The sequence below is a fragment of the Amblyraja radiata genome, chromosome 9 (genome assembly GCF_010909765.2).
Source record: "Amblyraja radiata isolate CabotCenter1 chromosome 9, sAmbRad1.1.pri, whole genome shotgun sequence".
Lineage (NCBI taxonomy): Eukaryota > Metazoa > Chordata > Chondrichthyes > Rajiformes > Rajidae > Amblyraja > Amblyraja radiata.
In genome coordinates, this window is record NC_045964.1 from 8,467,340 (window position 1) to 8,488,567 (window position 21,228).

The following is a 21,228-nucleotide window of genomic DNA, read 5'->3' on the forward strand; positions in this document are numbered from 1 at the left end:
TGTGTTGTCACTTTCAGGGATGGACTTGGGCACCAATGCTGTTACGGGCCATTCCATTAATTGTATATTTTCCCCTTAGATTCGACATCTCAACAGTATGCATAGAAAAATAAATCATCCCCAGGTATCTCACCAGTGTCCAAGTAACTTAAAAGCTCAGAAAAAAAATCCTACAATATCATACAATGTAAAACAATTTAAGTCATATGAAATCAATAATATTTCTGTTTGTACTTCTAAGATCTCGAGCAATATTCACAAAAAATTGGAATCTCAAAGTGCTACAACCTAAATTTCAATCAACAAATAAATTATAGAGCAATGGACGGGGAAAAAAAGTTGATTTTTCAAGTTAACTATTTCAGTTGACCATTGCTAATAAATAAGCCACATTTGTCAGGTGGGCAGGCATCCCCTGTACATCCCACCATGAGAAGCTCTTCAGCATATGGTTTTAAAGGATTGTGTCATTCATGGAATGAAAGAGCAAAGGAGGAGGCCATTCACACGCTGTGTCTGTACTGGACCTGTGAACGAGATGTCGATTGAGCCTCACTCCTCTGCACCTTCCCCTGTACATTCTGATCCTTCGCAACTGCTGACCTTTCACAATACACTATCAATTCAGCTTCCAACGATGCAGACACATCCACAAATCAGTCTGTTGACATCATGAACGTGATTAATTAGTTTAGTTTACTTTAGAGATACAGCGTGGAAACAGCCCCTTCGTCCCACCAAGTCCGCACCGACCAGTGATCCCCACTCACTCACACTATCTTACACACACCAGGGACAATTTACATTTATACCAGCCAATCAACTTACAAACCTGTACCTCTTTGGAGTGTTGAGGAAACCGAAGATCTCAGAGAAAACCCACGCAGGTCATGGGGAGAATGTACAAACTCCATAAAGACAGCACCCGTAGTCGGGATCGAACCCGCGTCTCTGGTGCTGCAAGCGGTGTAAGATAGCAACTCTACCGCTGCGCCATCGTTCCGCCACAGATGGTGGTGGAAGTAGATACAATAGTAGCATTTAAGAGGCTCTTACACAGGCACACGGATATCCAGGGAATGGAGGGATATGGATCATATGCAGGCAGAGAACATTTGTTTAATTTGCCATCATGTTTGGCACAGACATCGTGGACCAAAGAACCTGATCCACGTTTCTTGTTCATTCAAAAGACTCATCATCTCCAGCCATAATTTTATTTCCAATCAAATTGCACACTCAGAAAAAACTCACAAACCTGCCATGAGTTGAAACAGGGGAACTGGTGTTTGTGAGGAGTAGTGTAATGACGCAGGTTGACCAAGCACTCCATAGATGTTCTCTAATCTTCTCTCCGGTTCTGTTGTGCCCGGCTTTTTTCACCCTGGTACATTCTGCGTGTCGACAATCTGACTGAAGTTACCAAGCCTCCTCCATTGATTGCTCTGGGCTCTCCAAAGAATAGATTAAATTCCAGCAACCTACTGCAAGAACCCATGGGGAAGAGAAGTTATGGAGGCATTTAGTTTGTGTTGGAGGCAACTCCAGTATCATCCACATTGAATTATGTTGAGGCTCCTGTGCCAACATGCCTCCTTCATACAGTTCATCATAATGCAGTCAGTGTCTGGTCTTGTTCAATCTTACATCTAGAGTGAAAATATATTTACATGACTTCAAAAAAAATCATTCTTCATGTCCGTGTATGTTGATAGGGGGCGCGAGCTTCCTGTCACGTAATCTTCAACAGGTCCCACAGTTGGCTGTGAAGCTTGGGCTGGCAAGGTGCGGTGCCCACCCGATACGGTTCTGACTTGACTGCTTGGCTGTCCAAGCAAGCTCCAGTTACAAGGTGCTGGATGGCCGATCCCCTCAGTTTCCATTTCTACAATGAACAACAAGGCAGCAATGATTGCATGCAGTCAAGGAAAGAATATCAATAACATCTAAAGAAGACATTCGGTGCACCCAAAACTATTCAGGGACATAAATCGAATAGTGAAAGGCCTGGATAGAGTGGATGTGGAGGGGTCATTTCCACCAGTGGGGGAGTCTGGGACCAGAGGACACAGCCTCAAAATTAAAGGACGTTCCTTTAGGAAGGAGAAGAGGAGGGATTTCTTTAGTCAGAGGGTGGTGAAGCTGTGGAGGCCGTCAATGGATATTTTTAAGATGAAGATTGATAGTAAGGGTGTCAGGGGTTATGGGGAGAACACAGGAGAATGGGTTTGAGAGGGAAAGATAGATCAGCCATGATTGAATGGCGGAGTAGACTTGATGGGCCGAATGGCCTAATTCCGCTCCTACAACTTATGAACTTATAATAATAATAATAATAATAAATGTTATTTATGGGCGCCTTTCAAGAGTCTCAAGGACACCTTACAAAAATTGAGCATGTAGAGGAAAAACATGTAAGGGGAATGAAATAAATAGTAGAGACATGACTAGTACACAAAGTAAAGACAGAATTCAATACAAAACACAGTATGAGGCAATTAATGCACAGATGAAAAGGGACGGGGATGTGGGGCTAAGGATAGGCAGAGGTGAAGAGATGGGTCTTGAGACGGGACTGGAAGATGGTGAGGGACACGGAATTGCGGATCAGTTGGGGGAGGGAGTTCCAGAGCCTGGGAGCTGCCCTGGAGAAGGCTCTGTCCCCAAAACTGCGGAGGTTGGACTTGTGGATGGAGAGGAGACCGGCTGATGTGGATCTGAGGGACCGTGAGGGTTGGTAGGGGGAGAAGAGGTCAATGAGATATGGGGGGGCCAGATGGTGGAGGGCTTTGTATGTGAGGATCAGGATTTTGTAGGTGATCCGGTGGGAGATGGGAAGCCAGTGAAGTTGTTTGAGGACTGGAGTGATGTGATGCCAGGATTTGGTATGGGTGATGAGTCGGGCGGCTGCGTTCTGGACCAGTTGGAATCGGTTGATGTAGGTGGAGCTGATGCCAAGGAGAAGTGAGTTGCAATAGTCCAGTCGGGAGGAAATGAAGGCATGGATGAGTCTTTCAGCAGCGGGCGGTGTGAGAGAGGGTCTGAGTTTGGCGATGTTGCGGAGATGAAAGAAGGAGGTTTTAATGACATGGCGGATGTGAGGCTCAAGGGAGAGGGTGGAATCAAAGATCACGCCAAGGTTGCGGGCCTGGGGAGATAGGGAGACAGTGGTGCCGTTGATGGTGAGAGTGGGGTTATTGATTTTGCTGAGTGTGGCTTTGGAGCCTATGAGCTTATGAATCTATGTAACGCAGAAAGCACTGACGTTTGCACATAGCAAGATCCAATGAATAGCAATGTGTAATGTCTTTGTACTATTGTTAGTTGAGGTGAAAGTGTAGCATGGGTGTAAACTGATTGTCAAATTGTCAGAGAGTTACATCTCTGGAAAAAGGGCCTTTGCCCAACTTGTCCATGCTGACCATGGTGTCTATCTGAGCTAGTCCATTTGCCTCATTTGATCCATATCTCTCTAAACCTTTCCCATCCATATACCTATCTGTCAAACATTTTAGTCATTGTCTCTGCCCCAACAGGTTCCTCTTCCAAGCCAGCATCTGCAGTTCCTTGTTTCTACAGCTTCAGCATTGAGCCAAGACTGATGTCTCTCTTGGACCATTGCCTGCTTCTCAAGCTCAGCTGTGGAAAATTATTTTTACTTTTAGGTTAATGATCTTCAAGCACACCAGAGATTCTACAGTTGAATTCTACTTTTTGACACAAAGAACTGGTCAGGCAACATCCCTGGAGAACATGGTAGGTGATACTTCGGGTCGAGGCCCTTCTACAGACTGATTGTAAGGGGAAGAAGAAAGCTGAAAAATGAGAGAGGCAGGCCAAAGTGTGGCTCAACATAGGTGACGGGAAGGGGTTTTGATAAGCAGATGGTTGGAACAAAGTCCAGAGATAAGAATGGAAGGTGTGAGACTGGTTTGAAGAGTTGTGCATTGTAAACCAGGGGAAGTAACGTGGGTGGGGATGGAAGATATCGGTGGGAGTCGAGGTGGGGTACAAGGGAAGGAAGCAGGGGGGGAAAATTGTCACCCATCCATGTTCTCCAGGGATTGACACAAAAAGCTGGTGTAACTCAGCGGGTCAGACAGCATCTCTGAAGAAAAGAAATAGGTGATGTGTCAGGTCAAAAGTAGACAAAAGTGCTGGAGAAACTCAGCGGGTGAGGCAGCATCTATGGAGGGAAGGAAATAGGCAACAATTCGGGCACAAAACACTTCTTCAGAACCGTCCGATGAAGGGTTTCGGCCCGATTTCCTATCGCTCCATAGATGCTGCTGCACCCGCTGAGTTTCTCCAGCACTTTTGTCTACCTTCGATTTTCCAGCATCTGCAGTTCCTTCTTGAACATGTGTCAGGTCAAGACCTTTCTTCAGACTAAGACTCCAGGGATGATTCCTGCCCCACCCAATTACTCCAGCACTGCATCCTTTTGTGTATAAATCAACATCTGCAGATTTTTTGTTTCTACAATTTCACTTGTTTTCTTGTCCAAATTTCTAACACCAACTTTCAATTGAGACAGTTCTTTATATACTGTTTCATTGGCAATTGCTTAATTAAAAAAAAAATCTGTAAGGACCGGAAAAATACATTACATGTTTTGTCAGCATGAGTAATTAAAGCAACGTGTGAATGTGTACAATGCAGCATGGGTCCCAGATGTTGGTCATGGCAAAGTCAATAGCATTTGGCAGAGAGAGGTTGATGACAGCTGAACTGTTTGAATGGTTTGGGAACTGTTCAAATAAAAAGGGTTCAGATTATGGAATGTTGGCCTTCATAACAAGATGATTTCAGTATAGGAGTAAAGAGGTTCTTCTGTAGTTGTATAGGGCTCTGGTAAGACCACATCTGGAGTATTGTGTACAGTACAGGGATGACAGATGGCACAATGGGCTAAGTGTTCGGCTGGCAACCGGAAGGTAGCCGGTTCGAATCCCGCTTGGAGTGCATACTGTCGTTGTGTCCTTGGGCAAGACACTTCACCCACCTTTGCCTGTGTGTGAATGTGTGTGAATGTGTGTGAGTGATTGGTGGTGGTCGGAGGGGCCGTAGGCGCAGATTGGCAGCCACGCTTCCGTCAGTCTGCCCCAGGGCAGCTGTGGCTACAGAAGTAGCTTACCACCACTGAGTGTGACTGAGGAGTGAATGAATAATGCGATGTAAAGCGCCTTGAGTATTAGAAAGGCGCTATATAAATCCCATCCATTATTATTATTATTATAGTTTTGGTCTCCTAATTTGAGGAAGGACATTCTTGTGATTGAGGCAGTGCAGCGTAGGTTCACGAGATTGATCCCTGGGATGGTGGGACTATCATATGAGGAAAGATTGAAAAGACTAGGCACTGGAGTTTAGAAGGATGAGGGGGACTTATAGAAACATATAAAATTATAAAAGGACTGGACAAGCTAGATGCAGGAAAAATGTTCCCAATGTTGGGCGAGTCCAGAACCAGGGGCCACAGTCTTAGAATAAAGGGGAGGTCATTTAAGACTGAGGTGAGAAAAAACTTTTTCACCTCGAGAGTTATGAATTTGTGGAATTCCCTGCCACAGAGGGCAGTGGAGGCCAAATCACTGGATGGATTTAAGAGAGAGTTAGATAGAGCTCTAGTGGAATCAATGGATATGGGAAGAAAGCAGGCACGGGTTATTGATTGGGGACGATCAGCCATGATCACAATGAATGGCGGTGCTGGCTCGAAGGGCCAAATGGCCTCCTCCTGCACCTATTTTCTATGTTTCTATGTTGATTAGCGCAGGACATTATATACTCCAATGAGTACAGATGTCTATTTATCAAATAATACAGCCACTGTCAACCACCAATAAAGTTGAAGATAACGTTAATGTTGACATAGAGATAAAAACCATTTTAAAAGATCTGTTATAAGAAAAAAAATAATGAGAGCTCTTTAAAAAAGATGGGATTAAAATTGCAGATGGAGGTTGGCCAACTTGTCGACTGGTTTACATCAGTCTTCACTGTTGGGAAGGAGATAATGTTCCTGACATTTCAGCAAAGCTAAAAATCAATCAGAGATTGGAACTCAGCACAGTTAATGCAAGCAAGAAGGGTTTGTTCAGAGAAAGGGCAAATCTCCAGGGCTATTTGGTTACCATGGTGAAGTTCTAAAATTAAAAACATTGAGGAAGTTGCAGATTGCAGTAACATTAAAAAGCTCTTGCAGCTCATCAGTTGGACAATTGGATTGCAAATTTACAAGTGCAAATATGTTTTTTTACCATGTGAGAGTGAGGGACGAGAAAACTATAGTTGTGCTAGTGATATTTGGCATGGGATATAATCTGTAAGTAAGGACAAAGTGACTCTTAGCTGATTAAGCCATTCAAGCAATGCAAGAGACTGCAGGTGCTGAAATCAGGTCCCAACCCAAGCACCACTTTAGTCTTCAACAACACAGTGGTGCACCTCGTAGTAACTGTGCACAGCTCCAGTAACCTGGGTTTGATCCTGACATCAATGCTGACTGAGTCCAGTTTTATCCCACATACCAAGGCCGGCTGGTTGACACGCTATTGCCAAGAATCATAGTGTGGTCGGGGGGTGGGAAGATCAGAAAGGAGCTGATGGGTCTATGAGAGAGACGAGGGTAGAAGGAAAGAAGTGGGGGAATGAGATTGTCTGAAAGTCAGCATGAACTCTCTGGGCCAAATGGCCTCCTTCTCCGTGACAACAAAATATGTGAAATACTCTAAGGCTGGGATTTGTTCATTCTGGTCTCTTGAATTAAATTGAATAGGAGACGCGAGAGACTGTTGGAAGATGGATCAACAAATAAACTGCTGGAGGAACTCAGCGGGCCAGGCAACATCTGTAGAAGCAAAGGGATGATTGAAAATTCCGATTGAGACCCTGCATTGCTCTACCTCTACCTCTCAGTTCCTCTGTTAGTTCTATTTTTATGTTATAAACTGAGGATTGGTTCACCATTGACCACTGCACCTTCCAGTGCCTGAGGCTGTGTAATTCCCTTCCTTAACCCATCTGCCTTTTTATCCCTTACAAAGGCACACTTTAACATAGCCTCGAGTATGGTTTCTGGTCTCAGATACATGTTCGGTCACACCTGTATTGCTGCATAGATGGTGAGAGAGGAACATCAGTGAAGTCACTCCTAATAAACCCAAATGTTCTGCCCAAGACTCGTTCAATTAAAGTTGAAACTCATGAAACTAAATCCTGGTAAGAAGTATGATTGGGTGAAAACAGCAAGGATAGGGAGGATGAGTATGTACTTTCATTAGTAAGAAGTTTATATCAATGATTTGGATGGGAATATACAAGGTGTGCTTAGTAAGTTTACAGATGATACTAAACTGGATGGTGTCACATAGCGAAGATGGTTGTCAAAAATTACAGCATGATTTTGATCAGCTGGACAAGTGGGCTGATGAATGGTTAATGGAAATTAGTTTAGTTTAGAGATACAGAGCGGAAACAGGCCCTTCGGCCCACCGAGTCCACCATGACTAACGATCCCCGCACATTAACACTATCCTACGCACACTAGGGACAATTTACACTTATACCAAGCCAATGAACCTACAAACCTGTATGTCTTTGGAGTGTGGGAGGAAACCGAAGATCTCAGAGAAAACCTACACAGTCACGGGGAGAATGTACAAATCCTTACAGACAGCCCTCTAAGTCGGGATCGAACCCGGGTCTCTGGCATTGTAATAGCTGTGAGGCAGCCACCCTGAAGGTTAATGCAGATAAGTATGAGGGGCTGCATTTTGGGAAGTCAAACCAGGGCAGGAACTTTACAGTGAATGGCAGGGCCCGAAGAATGTCGTAGAGTAAAGGGATCTAGGAGTGCAGGTATATAGTTCCCTGAAAGTGGCGTCACAGGTAGATAGAGTGGTCAAGAAGGCTTTTGGTACATAGGTCTTCATCAGTCAGGGTATTGAGTACGGTGTTGGGATGTTATGTTACAGTTGTACAAGATGTTGGTGCCCACATTTGGAGTATTGTGCTCAGTTTGTGTCACCTTGCTATAGGAAGGATTTTATTAAGTTGGAAAGAGGGCAGAGGAGACTTACGAGGATTTTGCCAGGACAAGGGCCTGAGCTATAAGGAGAGATTGCATAGGCTAGGACTTTATTCCTTGGCGCGCAGGAGTCTGAGCGGTGACCTAATTGAGGAATAATAAATCATGAAGGGATTGGATAGGGTGAATGCACATTCTTTTACCCAGTTTAGGGGAATCAAGAACCAGAGGATGTAGGTATAAGGTGAGCGGAGAAGGATATAATTGAAACCTGAGGGGCAATATTTTCACACAAAGGGAGGTGGGTATATGGAACAAGCTGCTAGAGGAGGTAGTTGAGGCAGGCACAATAACAACATTTAAAAGAAATGTGGACAGGTATACAGATAGGAACGGTTTAGAGGGATATGGGCTGACTACGGGCAGATGGGACTACAGTAGACAGGGTATCTTGGTCGGTGTGGACAAGTTGGGCCGAAGGACCTGTTTCTATGCTGTATGACTCTATGAATACGCGGCTAATGGTGCCACTCTGTGCTGGAGCCTTGCCCATTTGCTCCATTTACCACTGGCTAGAGAGCACAATAAGGTTGCTGAGTGATACAGTAGGTGAGGTAAATTATAGCATAGCATTATAACAGCATAATAAAAGTGATCATGCCAGCAGTGTGAGGAAATGCAGTTTGAACCAAAAAATGAGCTGAAACTTAGTATTGTCTTGAATGCTCAAACATTGGGAAGGAGGAGCTGTTTCAAGTTATTGGATCTCCTCAAGGGAGTCAGAGCGAGCCATGACACTGATGTCCACTGCCCAGAATGAACAGCACCAACTTGGTCTGGTGGCACTGATTGTGGGTTGCTTTTTCCACACAAGACCAGGTCCCATGGTGACAGCCCACTCCTAATGCAATACATCATGGTGAATCTGTGGAATACTTTGCCACAGAAAGCTGTGGAGGCCACGTCAGTGGATATATTTAAGGCAGAGATAGATAGATTCTTGATTACGATAAGATGGAACTTTATTCATCCCAGGAGAGAAATTGATCTGCCAACAGTCATAAAACACTACATGAAACGTGAAATTAAAGTGACGAGTGGAAAGGATTGGGGATGTGCAAAGGTTGGGGAGGAGGGAGGGGAGTCTATCAGTCTACCCCACAACAGAAGGGGGAGGAGTTGTACAGTTCGATAGCCACAGGGAAGAAGGATCTCCTGTGGCGTTTGATCCTGCATCTTGGTGGAACCAGTCTGTTGCTGAAGGCAACCAGTCTGTTGCTGTTGTTCAGGTTGACCAGTGTGTCATGGAGGGGGTGAGCTGTATTGTCCAGGATGCTCCGCAGTTTGAGGAGCATCCTCCCCTCCACCATCACCTCCCATGAATCTAACTCCGACCCCAGGATGGAGCCAGCCTTCCTGATGAGTTTGTTAATCCTATTGGCGTCCGTGGCCTTTGTCCTGCTGCCCCAGCACACGACAGCGTAGAAGATGGCATTGGCCACTACCGATTGGTAGAACATCTGCAGCATCTTACTGCAGATGTTGAAGGAGCGGAGCCTTCTCAAAAAGTCCAGTCGGCTCTGTCCCTTCTTGTACACAGCCTCAGCGTTCCAGTTTACTGCCCAGGTACAGTCCAAGGTACTTGTACCCATTGGTAAACTGCACATCCACACCATTGATGGAGGCAGGGGACAGGTTTGTTCCTCTCCTCCTAAAGTCCGCCACTAACTCCTTAGATCGGGAACGGGCGTCAGAGGATTCAGAGGTCATGGGGAGAAGGGAGGAGAATGGGGTTAGGAGGGAGAGATAAATCAGCCATGATTGAATGGTGGAGTAGGCTTGATGGGCCAAATTGCCTAATTCTGCTCCTATCATTTATGATCTTATGAATACAGCAGGCAGCTCCTTGGGACCTAATGACTACTAGTCCCTGCTGCTTTCTACTTTTAATGCCTCTGCTAAGAAATGTTTTTTCATCATAAACTGGAGCCTTTAATTGCATCCCCTGCTGTCTGTCCATTGCTGCTTTTGGGCACTGTGGTGCTTCATTTATTAATATAAACCACGTGTGAATGCTTCATAGCTGGAAGCTTCCGGAACATGTTTTCTATTAATGATCAGAGGGTATTCGAGTACATGCTGCACAAACCACTGCAGAGCCAAGTTCTCTTTGCGGTAACATGATAAAATGATGGAAACTAATTCATGATAAACTTTTGGGATTTTATTTCAGTTTAATTGAGAGATACAGCGGGGAAACAGGTCCTTTGGCCACCGAGTCAGCAACAACCAGGGACATTAACACTATCCTACACACACTAGGGATAATTTTTTACATTTACACTAAGCCAATTCACCTACAAACCTGTACGTCTTTGGAGTGTGGGAGGAAACCGAAAACCCATGCTGGTCATGGGGAGAATGTACAAACTCTGTGCAGACAAGCACCTGTAGTCGGGATCAAACCCTGGTCTCTGGCAACTCTACCGCTGCGCCACCATGCTGTCCTCCAGTTCGAAGCACATTTGCCAAAAATCTAGGCAGAACTCCTCAAAATCCAGACAGATTCATCCAAATGCAAGCAGAATTCCCAGATTCCCCAATCTTCTTGATATAAATTTGTCCATATCCCTGTGTATCATTGGGCAGTTTTATCAACTTTGTGCATCCTCCAGAACAATATTTTATCTATCCCACCTGCCTGAAAGGCCAATTTCCACTCAATGCAGAGCTCTGTGCACAGTAATCATGACCATAGACATCAGTACTCGTTGCAGGTTCAATACTGAATGAGTGTTGCACTTTAACAAGTGTTGATTTTCTGATGAGGCCTCTACTGCCCTTATTAAACAGAAGAGTTTCTCCATATCATAACCAATATCAACCAATTCAGCTTTAAAACATAGAATGTAAAAATTACTCATCAGGTCAGGCAGTATCTGTGGGGAGAGAGTTAAAAGGTTCAGGTCAATGGTCTTTCATCAGTGCAAAATATAAGAAAAGTCAGTAACATCGGCTCTGCTTCTCTTTTCACAGGTGCTGCCTGACCTGCTGAGTGTTTCCAGCGTTTTCTGTTTTTATTTCAGATTTCCAGCTTCCACAGGATTTTGTTTTGTACCAGTCCTTGTTTTGTAAGTGTGCGGGGAGCGCTGGCTGTTGCGGACACAATGGGCGCTGCACCTCCAAACTAAACTAAACTAATCCAGACCATCAGGTCAAAATCAAAAAGCTACAAATACTGGAAACCCAAAATATGTCAGGCAGCATCTGTGGAGGCAGGGGCAGGGTTAACATTTGCAGGGAATAAGGACTGCAACCTGATGCATTAACTCTGTTTCTTCTTGCATTGATGCTGTCTTATCTGCTGAGTGTTTGCGGGTTTATCTGGTCATTTTGCAGTGGGATCTTTCCACATGTCGTGTATATTCATTTCCGCACTTGCAACATTCGCTGTGCTTTTGACCGGTATTGTGTCGGAGGGTGTGGGGGGTGGAAGGGGTGTCCTGTGATGGATATTCGCTTTCCAAGCCAAAGGCTTGTTCACGTCACAAGCCCAAATGGTTTTTGCTCAACTCAGCTTTTTAGCACAGCAACTGTCCAAGGTTCAATGTGTAGGAAGAAACTGCAGATGCTGGGTTGCACCTAAGAGAGACAGAAAACGCTGAATGACAAACATCTTGAACCTTGGACAGGCAGCATCTCTGGATAGAAAGAATGGGTGATGTTTCAGGTCGAGACTCTTATTCAAACCTTCTTCGGAAGAAAGGTCTCGATGCAGAACGTCACATAGAAACATAGAAAATAGGTGCAGGAGTAGGCCATTCGGCCCTTCGAGCCTGCACCGCCATTCAATATGATCATGGCTGATCATCCAACTCAGTATCCTGTACCTGCCTTCTCTCCATACCCCCTGATCCCTTTAGCCACAAAGGGCCACATCTAACTCCCTCTTAAATATAGCCAATGAACTGGCCTCAACTACCTTCTGTGGCAGAGAATTCCAGAGATTCACCACTCTCTGTGTGAAAAATGTTTTTCTCATCTCGGTCCTAAAAGATTTCACCCTTATCCTTAAACTGTGACCCCTTGTTCTGGACTTCCCCAACATCGGGAACAATCTTCCTGCATCTAGCCTGTCCAACCCGTTCCTTCTCTCCAGAGATGCTGCCTGTCTAAGGTTCAAGACGTGTGTTGTTTATTAATTTAAAGATCTAATCAGTTTGCTCACCTTGGTGTAATCAAAGAAACAATAGGTCCCAAGGTTGGCCTAACAAACACTTCATCCTTCTGAGGCATGGATAGAGTGGATGTGGAAATTATGTTTCCACTAGTGGGAGAGTCTGGGACTAGAGAACGTAGCCTCAGAATTAAAGGGTGCTTCTTTTAGGAGGAATTTCTTTAGTCAGAGTGTGGTGAATCTGTGGGATTCTTTGCCACAGGAGGCTGTGGAGGCCACGTCAATGGATATATTTAAGACAGTGATAGATAGATTCTTGATTAGTACAGGTGTCAGAGGTTATGGGGAGAAGGCAGGAGAATGGGGTTCGGAGGGAGATATAGATTAGCCATGATTGAATGGCGAAGTAGACTTGATGGGCCGAATGGCCTAAGTCTGCTCCATCACTTATCATCTTATGACCTAATCAAGGTATTTGACATTGCATGATAATGAGGTCAACCCAGAGTGAAACGGTATAAATGTTGGCAGAAAGCCAGGATTGGCCAGAGTTAATTAAAATGGAATAGGAGTGATGAAAGAATACATAGAATTCACTCCTCAGCCTCAATAAAAGATGGTTCTCTTCCCATAGCCGTCTTTCTGCGACGGATAACTTGTTTGTCTGCAACTCATTGAAGAAGGGTCTCGACCTGAAACGTCACCCATTCTTTCTCTCCTGAGATGCTGCCTGTCCTGCTGAGTTACTCCAGCTTTTTGTGCCTTTCATTGTTATGTTATCCTAAATTGTAAGAATTGTACATGTGTTTTGGAACTCCTTTGTAAATTATGATCTCTGTTAAAATTACTCCTCAGCATTAAACGTGCTTCATTTAAAAATATAACTGTGTTTATTCTGCTTCGTTATCTGGCAGCAACTCCTCCTTGGTTGGGAGGGGAGACCCACTGCTCGAAATATTGACTGCGAGACTCCTTCAGCAGAGACTAGCGTGGTGAAGTGAGTTAGTCTTGGCAATATAGATTGATACAGTATAATCTCCCCAAAGTGTGAGTTGTAACAGATAAGACTTGGGTTCTCGGAAGTTTAAACTGTGGATCATCACAGTCTGGCTTTCATGTGTGGGCTGCTCTCCCTCTGTCTATACTCCAGCTCTCACCTGTCTGCTGTCCCCCTGCCGGCACTGTTCCAGCACGACTTGCGAATCTATGGAGAAGTTTGTGATCACCACGCACTTGTCGTTCTGCTTGATCAGCGGCCCAGACAAGATCCATTCCTGCGGAGAGTGCAACATTCAAAATGGTGGTCTGAGGTCATGAGCGGGTAGTTCTGCCTCGCTGTGTCGGAAGGAACAGCAGATACTGGTTTAAACTGAAGATAGACACAAAATGTTGGAGTAACTCAGCGGGTCAGACAGCATCTCTGGAGAAAAGGATGTCTGTCCCGCTGAGTTATTCCAGCTTTTTGTGTCTATCTTTAGTTCTGCCAAAACCATGTGTTTTATAATGCCAGTGATAAATTAGGGAATAGTATTTGATTTACGCAGACCTGCTTGGCAGTACTGTGATTTCAATCAGTAACAAAACACCACTTAAAAGTTATGTTGTAAATTGGCGTGCAGTAAAAAAAACTGTCTTGGATACATGTAATTTCTCCACAGTAATCTGCCACCATTGCCTCTCTTGCTTTAATTGCAGGCGGTCATCGAAATTGACAAGTGATCACTTCCATTGACAGCGCAGCGGTAGAGTTGCTGCCTCACAGCGCCAGAGACCTGGGTTCGATCCTGACGACGGGTGCTGTCTGTATGGAGTTTGCACGTTCTACCCGTGACCCTGCGTAGGTTTTCTCCGGGATGCTCTGGTTTCCTCCCACACTCCAAAGACAATAGACAACGGACAATAGGTGCAGGAGTAGGCCATTCGGCCCTTCGAGCCAGCACCGCCATTCAATGCGATTATGGCTGATCATCCCCAATCCGTACCCCCCCCCCCCCCCCCGTTCCTGCCTTCTCCCCATATCCCCTGACTCCGCTATCTTTAAGAGCCCTATCAAGCTCTCTCTTGAAAGTATCCATAGAACCGGCCTCCACTGCCCTCTGATATACAGGTTTGTAGGTTAATTGGCTTTGGTAAAATTGTAAATTGTCCCCAGTGTGTGCAGGATAGTGTTAAGGGCCTGTCCCACTTGCCGATTTTTTCGGCGTCTGCCGGCGTCATTGACTGACGTATCAGGGTCGCCGAAAGATTTTGAACATTTCAAAATCCAGCGGCGACAAAAAAAATGTTGCGACACTTGGGAAACACCACGCGTCAATACGTCATCACACCGCGTCACGCCGCAACTTTTTCGGTGACCTGATACGTCAGTCAATGATGCCGGTAGTCGCCGAAAAAAATCGCCAAGTGGGACAGGCCCTATAGTGTCCGGAGTGATTGCTGGTCGGGGCAGACAAGGTGGACCGAAGGGCCTGTTTCCATACTGTATCTCTGAACTAAACATTTGTGCAATGATGCTCCACAAAGCTTTTCACTGTACCTTGGTACACTTGACAATAAACTAAACTGTAACTGTAACTTCGGTATTTTTAGCTTGCAGTGACATAAAAAAGCTATTGAAAATAACTTTATTTTTGAAAATACTGTGGGAAAATAACTTTGCTATTGCAAGTCTGAAACTCTCCACCTCCTAACTCCTTATTCCCCATTGACATCATTCTAGTTATAAAGTGTTTTTCTACAACACAAGGTTTCTTAAAAATAGAACTATTGCTTAACTCGAATTCTATCAAGTTTCAAATATCTATTTTTATAATTTAAATCATAAAACCATTATTCTCTCTCCATTTTCTTCTTACTTTATCTCAGCACATGAGTGAAGCTGACATCCCATGTTGGTTCCCTGTGGAACAGTCACATCGCACTTTCTCCCCTCCTTATTTTTACCTGCCTCCTCAACCTCTTCCCTCAAACACATGCCCTTCAATTCCCCACTGGCTCCTTTGCCACCCACGCACATGTCTTCAGGAAGTGGGAGAAAACTGGAGCATAGAAACATAGAAAATAGGTGCAGGAATAGGCCATTCGGCCCTTCGAGCCAGCATCGCCATTCAATATGATCATGGCTGCTCATGCAAAATCAGTACCTCGTTCCTGCTTTTCTCCCATATCCCTTGATTCCATCAGCCCTAAGAGCTAAATCAAACTCTTGAATACATCCCGTGAATTGGCCTCCACTGGCTTCTGTGGCAGAGAATTCCATTACTTTCACTTTCAATACCGGAGCATTCAGAGGAAACCCACATGGACACAAGGCAAGCGTGCAACGCTGAGGTCAGGATGGAATCTGGACCCCTGGAGTTGTGTTCGTGGCAGTAACTGCGGCATCACTTTGCACCACCACTGCACCTCAAGGCAATGACTCTTTCCCGGGGCGATCCTGTGTACTGCAGCATCCCACCCCGTGATCAGCGGACAAAATGCTTGCAGCTGAAACCACAAGCAAATGTGGTCCAACTATTGTAGGGTCAGAGAGCTGTATAGCATCGAAAGAGGCCCTTCAGCCCAACCCTTTTATGCTGACCAAGTTGCCTAAGTGAGATATTCCCACTGGCCAATGCTTTCACTCCAAATATTTCCCTCCAAATATTTATTATCTATGTATCTATCCTTATAAATGCTGTGATTGTGCCTGTGTCTGTGTCTAACACTACTTTTGGCGGCTTGTTCCAGGTACACACTACCTTCTGTGTGAAACAAATGTGCTCCTCGGGTCCATTTTAAAGTCTTTCTCCCCTCTCCTTAAGCCTCCAGTTTTAGAATTGCCTATCCTGGGAAAAGACTGTGGTTCTTCACCTTTTCTATTCCCTTCAAGATTTTATAAACCTCTAAAAAATGTCCTGCCAATCCAGACTCTGCTTATAACTCGAATCCTCCAGTCCCAGTAACATCCTTGTATATCTTTGGCACTCCGTGTCGAGTTTAATGACTTCCTTCTGATAGCAGGATGATCAGACTGTACCAAATGTGTCCTCATCAATGTCTTGTACAGCTGTAACATGACGTCTCAACTCCCTTATTCGGTACCCTGACCGATGAAGAAAGTGAGCCACCACTAATTTAGACTTTAGAGATACAGCTTGGAACCGGGATCTTCGGTCCACCAAGTCCGCGCTGACCAGTGATTACCCCCTATACTAGCAAGATCCTGCACACTAGGGACAATTTACAATTTACAGAAGCCAAATGAACCTACAAACCTGTACGTGTTTAGAGTGTGGGAGGAGACCGGAGCACCTGGAGAAAACCCACACAGTCACAGGGAGAACGTACAAATTCCATATAGGCAGCACCTGTAGACAGGATCGAACCCAGACCTCTGACACTGTAAGGCAGGGCAAGGAGAGGTACGTTGGTTCGCGGGCCAATCCGGTCGAGGGCGATGGGGCCTGGGGCTTACCGGGATCGGGAACTGCTCCAGTAGACCCAAGTGCGAAGGCAAACCGGACTTTGGAATTGGCGGCAAAAACATGGCGGTGCCCACATGAGTAAATATGCAAAAACAATTTTACTGTGCAGTTGCACATGTGACAGATAAAGCACCATTGCATCTTGGACCATTGAAGGCCGCAACTCCACCAATGTACCACTGTGCCACAGGTATGATTTGTTTCCCCAGTAAAACACTCACCGCAGCAGTGTTTTGCTCAGACTCAGTACTGCCACTGGTAATGGTTACGACGTGGGAGGGTGACGGTTCGGCCCATCGAGTCTCTTCTGGCTCTACAAAGTGGTGATCCAGCTTGTCCCAATCCCCTGCCCTCACTGCCCCCCAAATGAACACGTTTTCTTCGGGAGCAGAAGGGAAGATCAGAACCGGCCTCTCACCTGATCGGAGGGAATGGCGTCGAGCGTGTCTGTGCAATGGCCAAGTTTGACGATGGCGTTATCCATTCTGTAGGGGTTCTGCTGCTCCAGGCATTTTCCATTCTGCCTTATCACCACCATTTCAAAAACCTCCTTCTCCGGGATTCTGAAGCAACAATAAAAATGTGAACCTTACCCACCAGGTTGCCAAAGTAGGGAGCAGTGCAGCAAAAATAATGTTACACAGCAGGGTGGATGTAAAGGGTTTGTCATCACTGTTGAAGAAGAGAAAGAAAATTTTGCATCGTGTCTTGGTATTTATTCTTCTGCCAATAAAATATTTTTCAATGGTCAGAAGAAAAAGGCATTCAATAAATTAATTGTGTTTAGTTTAGTTTAATTTAGAGATACAGCGCGGAAACAAGCTTCGGCCCACCGAGTGCGCACTGCCCAGCGATCCCCGCGCACTAATACTATCTTACACTAGGCAAAATTATTTCATTTATACCAAGCCAATTAACCTACCAACCTGTACGTCTTTGGAGGGTGGGAGTAAACTGAAGATCTTGGAGAAAACTCACGTAGGTCACGGGGAGAACGCACAAATTCCGTACGGACAAGCACCAGTAGTCAGGATCGAATCTGACGCTGTAATGCAGCACCCTACCGCTGCACCAATGTGTTGTTTATTATTAATTTATTATCTACTCTATAATAATAATAATAATACATTTTATTTATGGGCTCCTTTCAAGAGTCTCAAGGACACCTTACAAAAATTGAGCATGTAGAGGAAAAACATGTAAGGGGAATGAAATAAATAGTAGAGACATGACTAGTACACAAAGTAAAGACAGAATTCAATACAAAACACAGTATGAGGCAATTAATGCACAGATGAAAAGGGACGGGGACGTGGGGCTAAGGATAGGCAGAGGTGAAGAGATGGGTCTTGAGGCGGGACTGGAAGATGGTGAGGGATACGGAATTGCGGTTCAGTTGGGGGAGGGAGTTCCAGAGCCTGGGAGCTGCCCTGGAGAAGGCTCTGTCCCCAAAACTGCGGAGGTTGGACTTGTGGATGGAGAGGAGACCGGCTGATGTGGATCTGAGGGACCGTGAGGGTTGGTAGGGGGAGAGGAGGTCAGTGAGATATGGGGGGGCCAGATGGTGGAGGGCTTTGTAGGTGAGGACCAGGATTTTGTAGGTGATCCGGTGGGAGATGGGAAGCCAGTGAAGTTGTTTGAGGACTGGAGTGATGTGATGCCAGGATTTGGTGTGGGTGATGAGTCGGGTTTCCTATCCACAAACAAAGGAAGAATCCAGTCACACAGCTGAATTTGAAGAGCAGCCCTTTTCCACAGCACCAGTCACTATCAAGAATGAACTGCACGAAAATCGAGGAAGGATAGCAGTGGTTGATTAGAAGCCAGCAATTGATGTACAATAGTTGTTCGTTGTTTCCTTCATGAAAGGCATGAGGCATAGATGATCAAGTAACAGCATAATGATATTAAGAGCCGGGAGTGGAGCACATGACGTAAAGAGATATGGGGCAAATGTGGATAAATGGGACCAGCCTAGAATGCACAAGGTGGACCGAAAGGGCCTGTTTACAAGCTATATCGTTCTATGCAATTTTGCCAAAGATAGACACTAAAAGCTGGTATAACTCAGCGGAGCAGGCAGCATCTCTGGAGAAAAGGAGTGTGTGAGGGAGTAATCGCCTGCCACCAATTCACCTGAAACAGGGAACAATTAAGAGAATTCCGGGAAAGCTGAGGTTCAATTCCAACACAATATTCCAAGGTGGTGTGGGTCTGGGTTAGGGACTTGTTGGGAGGGGCTGAGTGGTCTGGTCAGACGATCATTGTGTGGGGAGCGGTGGTGGTTAGGATCATTGGGATGGGGTAGGTCTGGGTCATTGCAGGATCATTGGGTGGGGGTGGATCATTGGGAGAGTCTGTGTTGTTGTTGGCTGATTGGATGGGGCTGTGGGTCTGTCCATTGTTTCCGTAAATAGGTCGCTGCACGTGGACACCGAAGATGTTCGATATGTCACCCAATAAACAAAATCATTCTAATGCAGGGCTGCTGTGTGTGTGTGTGTGTGTGTGTGTGTGTGTGTGTGTGTGTGTGTGTGTGTGTGTGTGTGTGTGTGTGTGTGTGTGTGTGTGTGTGTGTGTGTGTGTGTGTGTGTGTGTGTGTGTGTGTGTGTGTGTGTGTGTGTGTGTGTGTGTGTGCGTGCGTGCGTGTGTGCATGTGTGCGCTACATGTTGGATGTAGGGATCAGTGATGGCATCTGCAGTGTGGGCAGATAGGAAGAAGAGTCTTTAAGTGCTGTGTGTTGTCTGTTGGGCTGCTCAGAGTCGGGATTGAGGGAGGTGCAGGTAACCCAGCGATAATCCTACCGCAGTTCTGGATAGATGTTTGCGAGGTACCACTGGAAGGACTTGCACTGCAGCCTCCTGCGCAGCTCCTGCCGATCGGCGATGCTGAAACAGAGACCGCATGGTGACGGCGAGTCTACAAACATTTTTTTTTTTTTTTTTTAATTATTTTTATTAGAAGTACGGTAAATTACAATAATACACAACACATATATCTTAATACATTTTTTGTACCGCTTCATTTTTTTTGAGCTTTAAGAAAAAGATAGAAGTAAGGAAAGTAAAGAAAGTGCGCAAGAGTCGTGAAGTGCAAGAGAGTGTTGGGAAAAGAAAGCCCCTTAGAAAAGAAGTTAGAGAAGGAAGTGAAGTAAGAAAGTAGACCCTAGAAAAGAAAGAAAAAGAAAGTAAGGACAATCGCTCTATTATAACATTAAACTCCGCAGAAAGACTACCAACCAAGTCTGTTTTTGTTGTTTTACCTCCCATTGCCAGGTCCTGATACCATTTATTTATTTATTTATTTTTAAAATTACTATTGCACCTCATGCTTGTAATAGGTCCATAAACGTAGACCACGCCTTTTGGAATTGGTCTGCTTTACCTGCTAAGAGGAATCTCATCTCTTCCAGATGTAATGTTTCAAACATATTTGATGTCCACATTTTTATTGTTGGTGTGGGCGCATTTTTCCAGAATTTAAGTATGAGCTTTTTTCCCATTATTAGCCCGTAATTGAGTAAATTCTTCTGATACACGTTTAATTCAGGGATACCTTCCGATATCCCAAAAATGATCCATTCTGGTTTTGGTACCAGTTTTATTTTAATTAATTTTGAAAAAATATCAAATATTCCATGCCAGAATTTTTGGATTTTTGTACAAAAAACAAAAGAATGCGCTATGGTAGCTTCTTGACACAGACATTTATCACAGATTGGTGAAACATTAGGAAAGATTTTATTTAATTTAGTTTTTGAATAATATAGTCTATGTAATGTTTTGAATTGGATAAGCGTATGTCGTACATTGATCGAGCATTTATGCACCTGTAGTAAATGATTATCCCAGCTCTCTTTTGAAATTTTTATAGCTAATTCTTGTTCCCAGTCTCTTCTAATTCCATCTGTTGTGGGTATTTCTATGTTTAAAATGATATTATATAAGTACGATATTAGATTAGCTGATTCCGCCTTTGTCTTCATTGCTTCATCCAGTAAGTCGGAAGGCATATTATGATAGTCTTTTGTGTATTTTTTCAGATAATCACGAATTTGAAGATATTTAAAATATTGGTTATTTTTCAAATTATATTTCAGTTGTAGTTGTTGAAATGATAGTAATTTTCCCAATTCATACAGATCTTCGAGCGTTTTGATTCCCATTCTTTCCCATTGTATAAATGATTTGTCTATGATTGATGGTTTAAACGATGGGTTATTGACTATTGGTATTGAGAGAGATAGGTTTCTTAATTTTAGATTCTGTTTTATTTGTTTCCATGTTCTAATTGTGCTATGTATAATTGGGTTTTTATTATAATTTTTATTATTCAAATTTATTGGTGAGAGGATAATCGCTCCTATATTACTCGGGGAGCAGTCCCCTTTTTCCATTACAATCCAGTCCGCCTGCTGGGCAGAATTGTCCAGCAGGTGAATCATATTTTTAATATTTACTGCCCAATTATAATACATAAAGTTAGGGAGCGCTAGACCCCCCACTCTTTTCGTTTATTAAGGTGTGTTCTTTGTATTCTATGGGATTTATAA

The 21,228-nt window shown here is 44.4% G+C and overlaps 1 protein-coding gene across 3 annotated transcripts in view; it reads right to left on the minus strand.

The window, feature by feature from the left end:
• Positions 1 to 1,201: 1,201 nt before the first annotated feature.
• galnt16 (polypeptide N-acetylgalactosaminyltransferase 16) overlaps positions 1,202 to 21,228 on the minus strand; it is a 139,172-nt gene continuing 119,145 nt past the window's right edge. For all 3 annotated transcript variants that reach the window (XM_033026641.1, XM_033026640.1, XM_033026642.1), the window contains 4 exons: positions 19,481 to 19,564; positions 17,094 to 17,238; positions 13,367 to 13,483; positions 1,202 to 1,885 (listed from right to left, as the gene is read on the minus strand). In XM_033026641.1, coding sequence (XP_032882532.1) covers positions 1,733 to 1,885; positions 13,367 to 13,483; positions 17,094 to 17,238; positions 19,481 to 19,564 — 499 coding nt within the window. In that variant the 3' untranslated portion in view covers positions 1,202 to 1,732. The remainder of the gene's footprint in view (positions 1,886 to 13,366; positions 13,484 to 17,093; positions 17,239 to 19,480; positions 19,565 to 21,228) is intronic.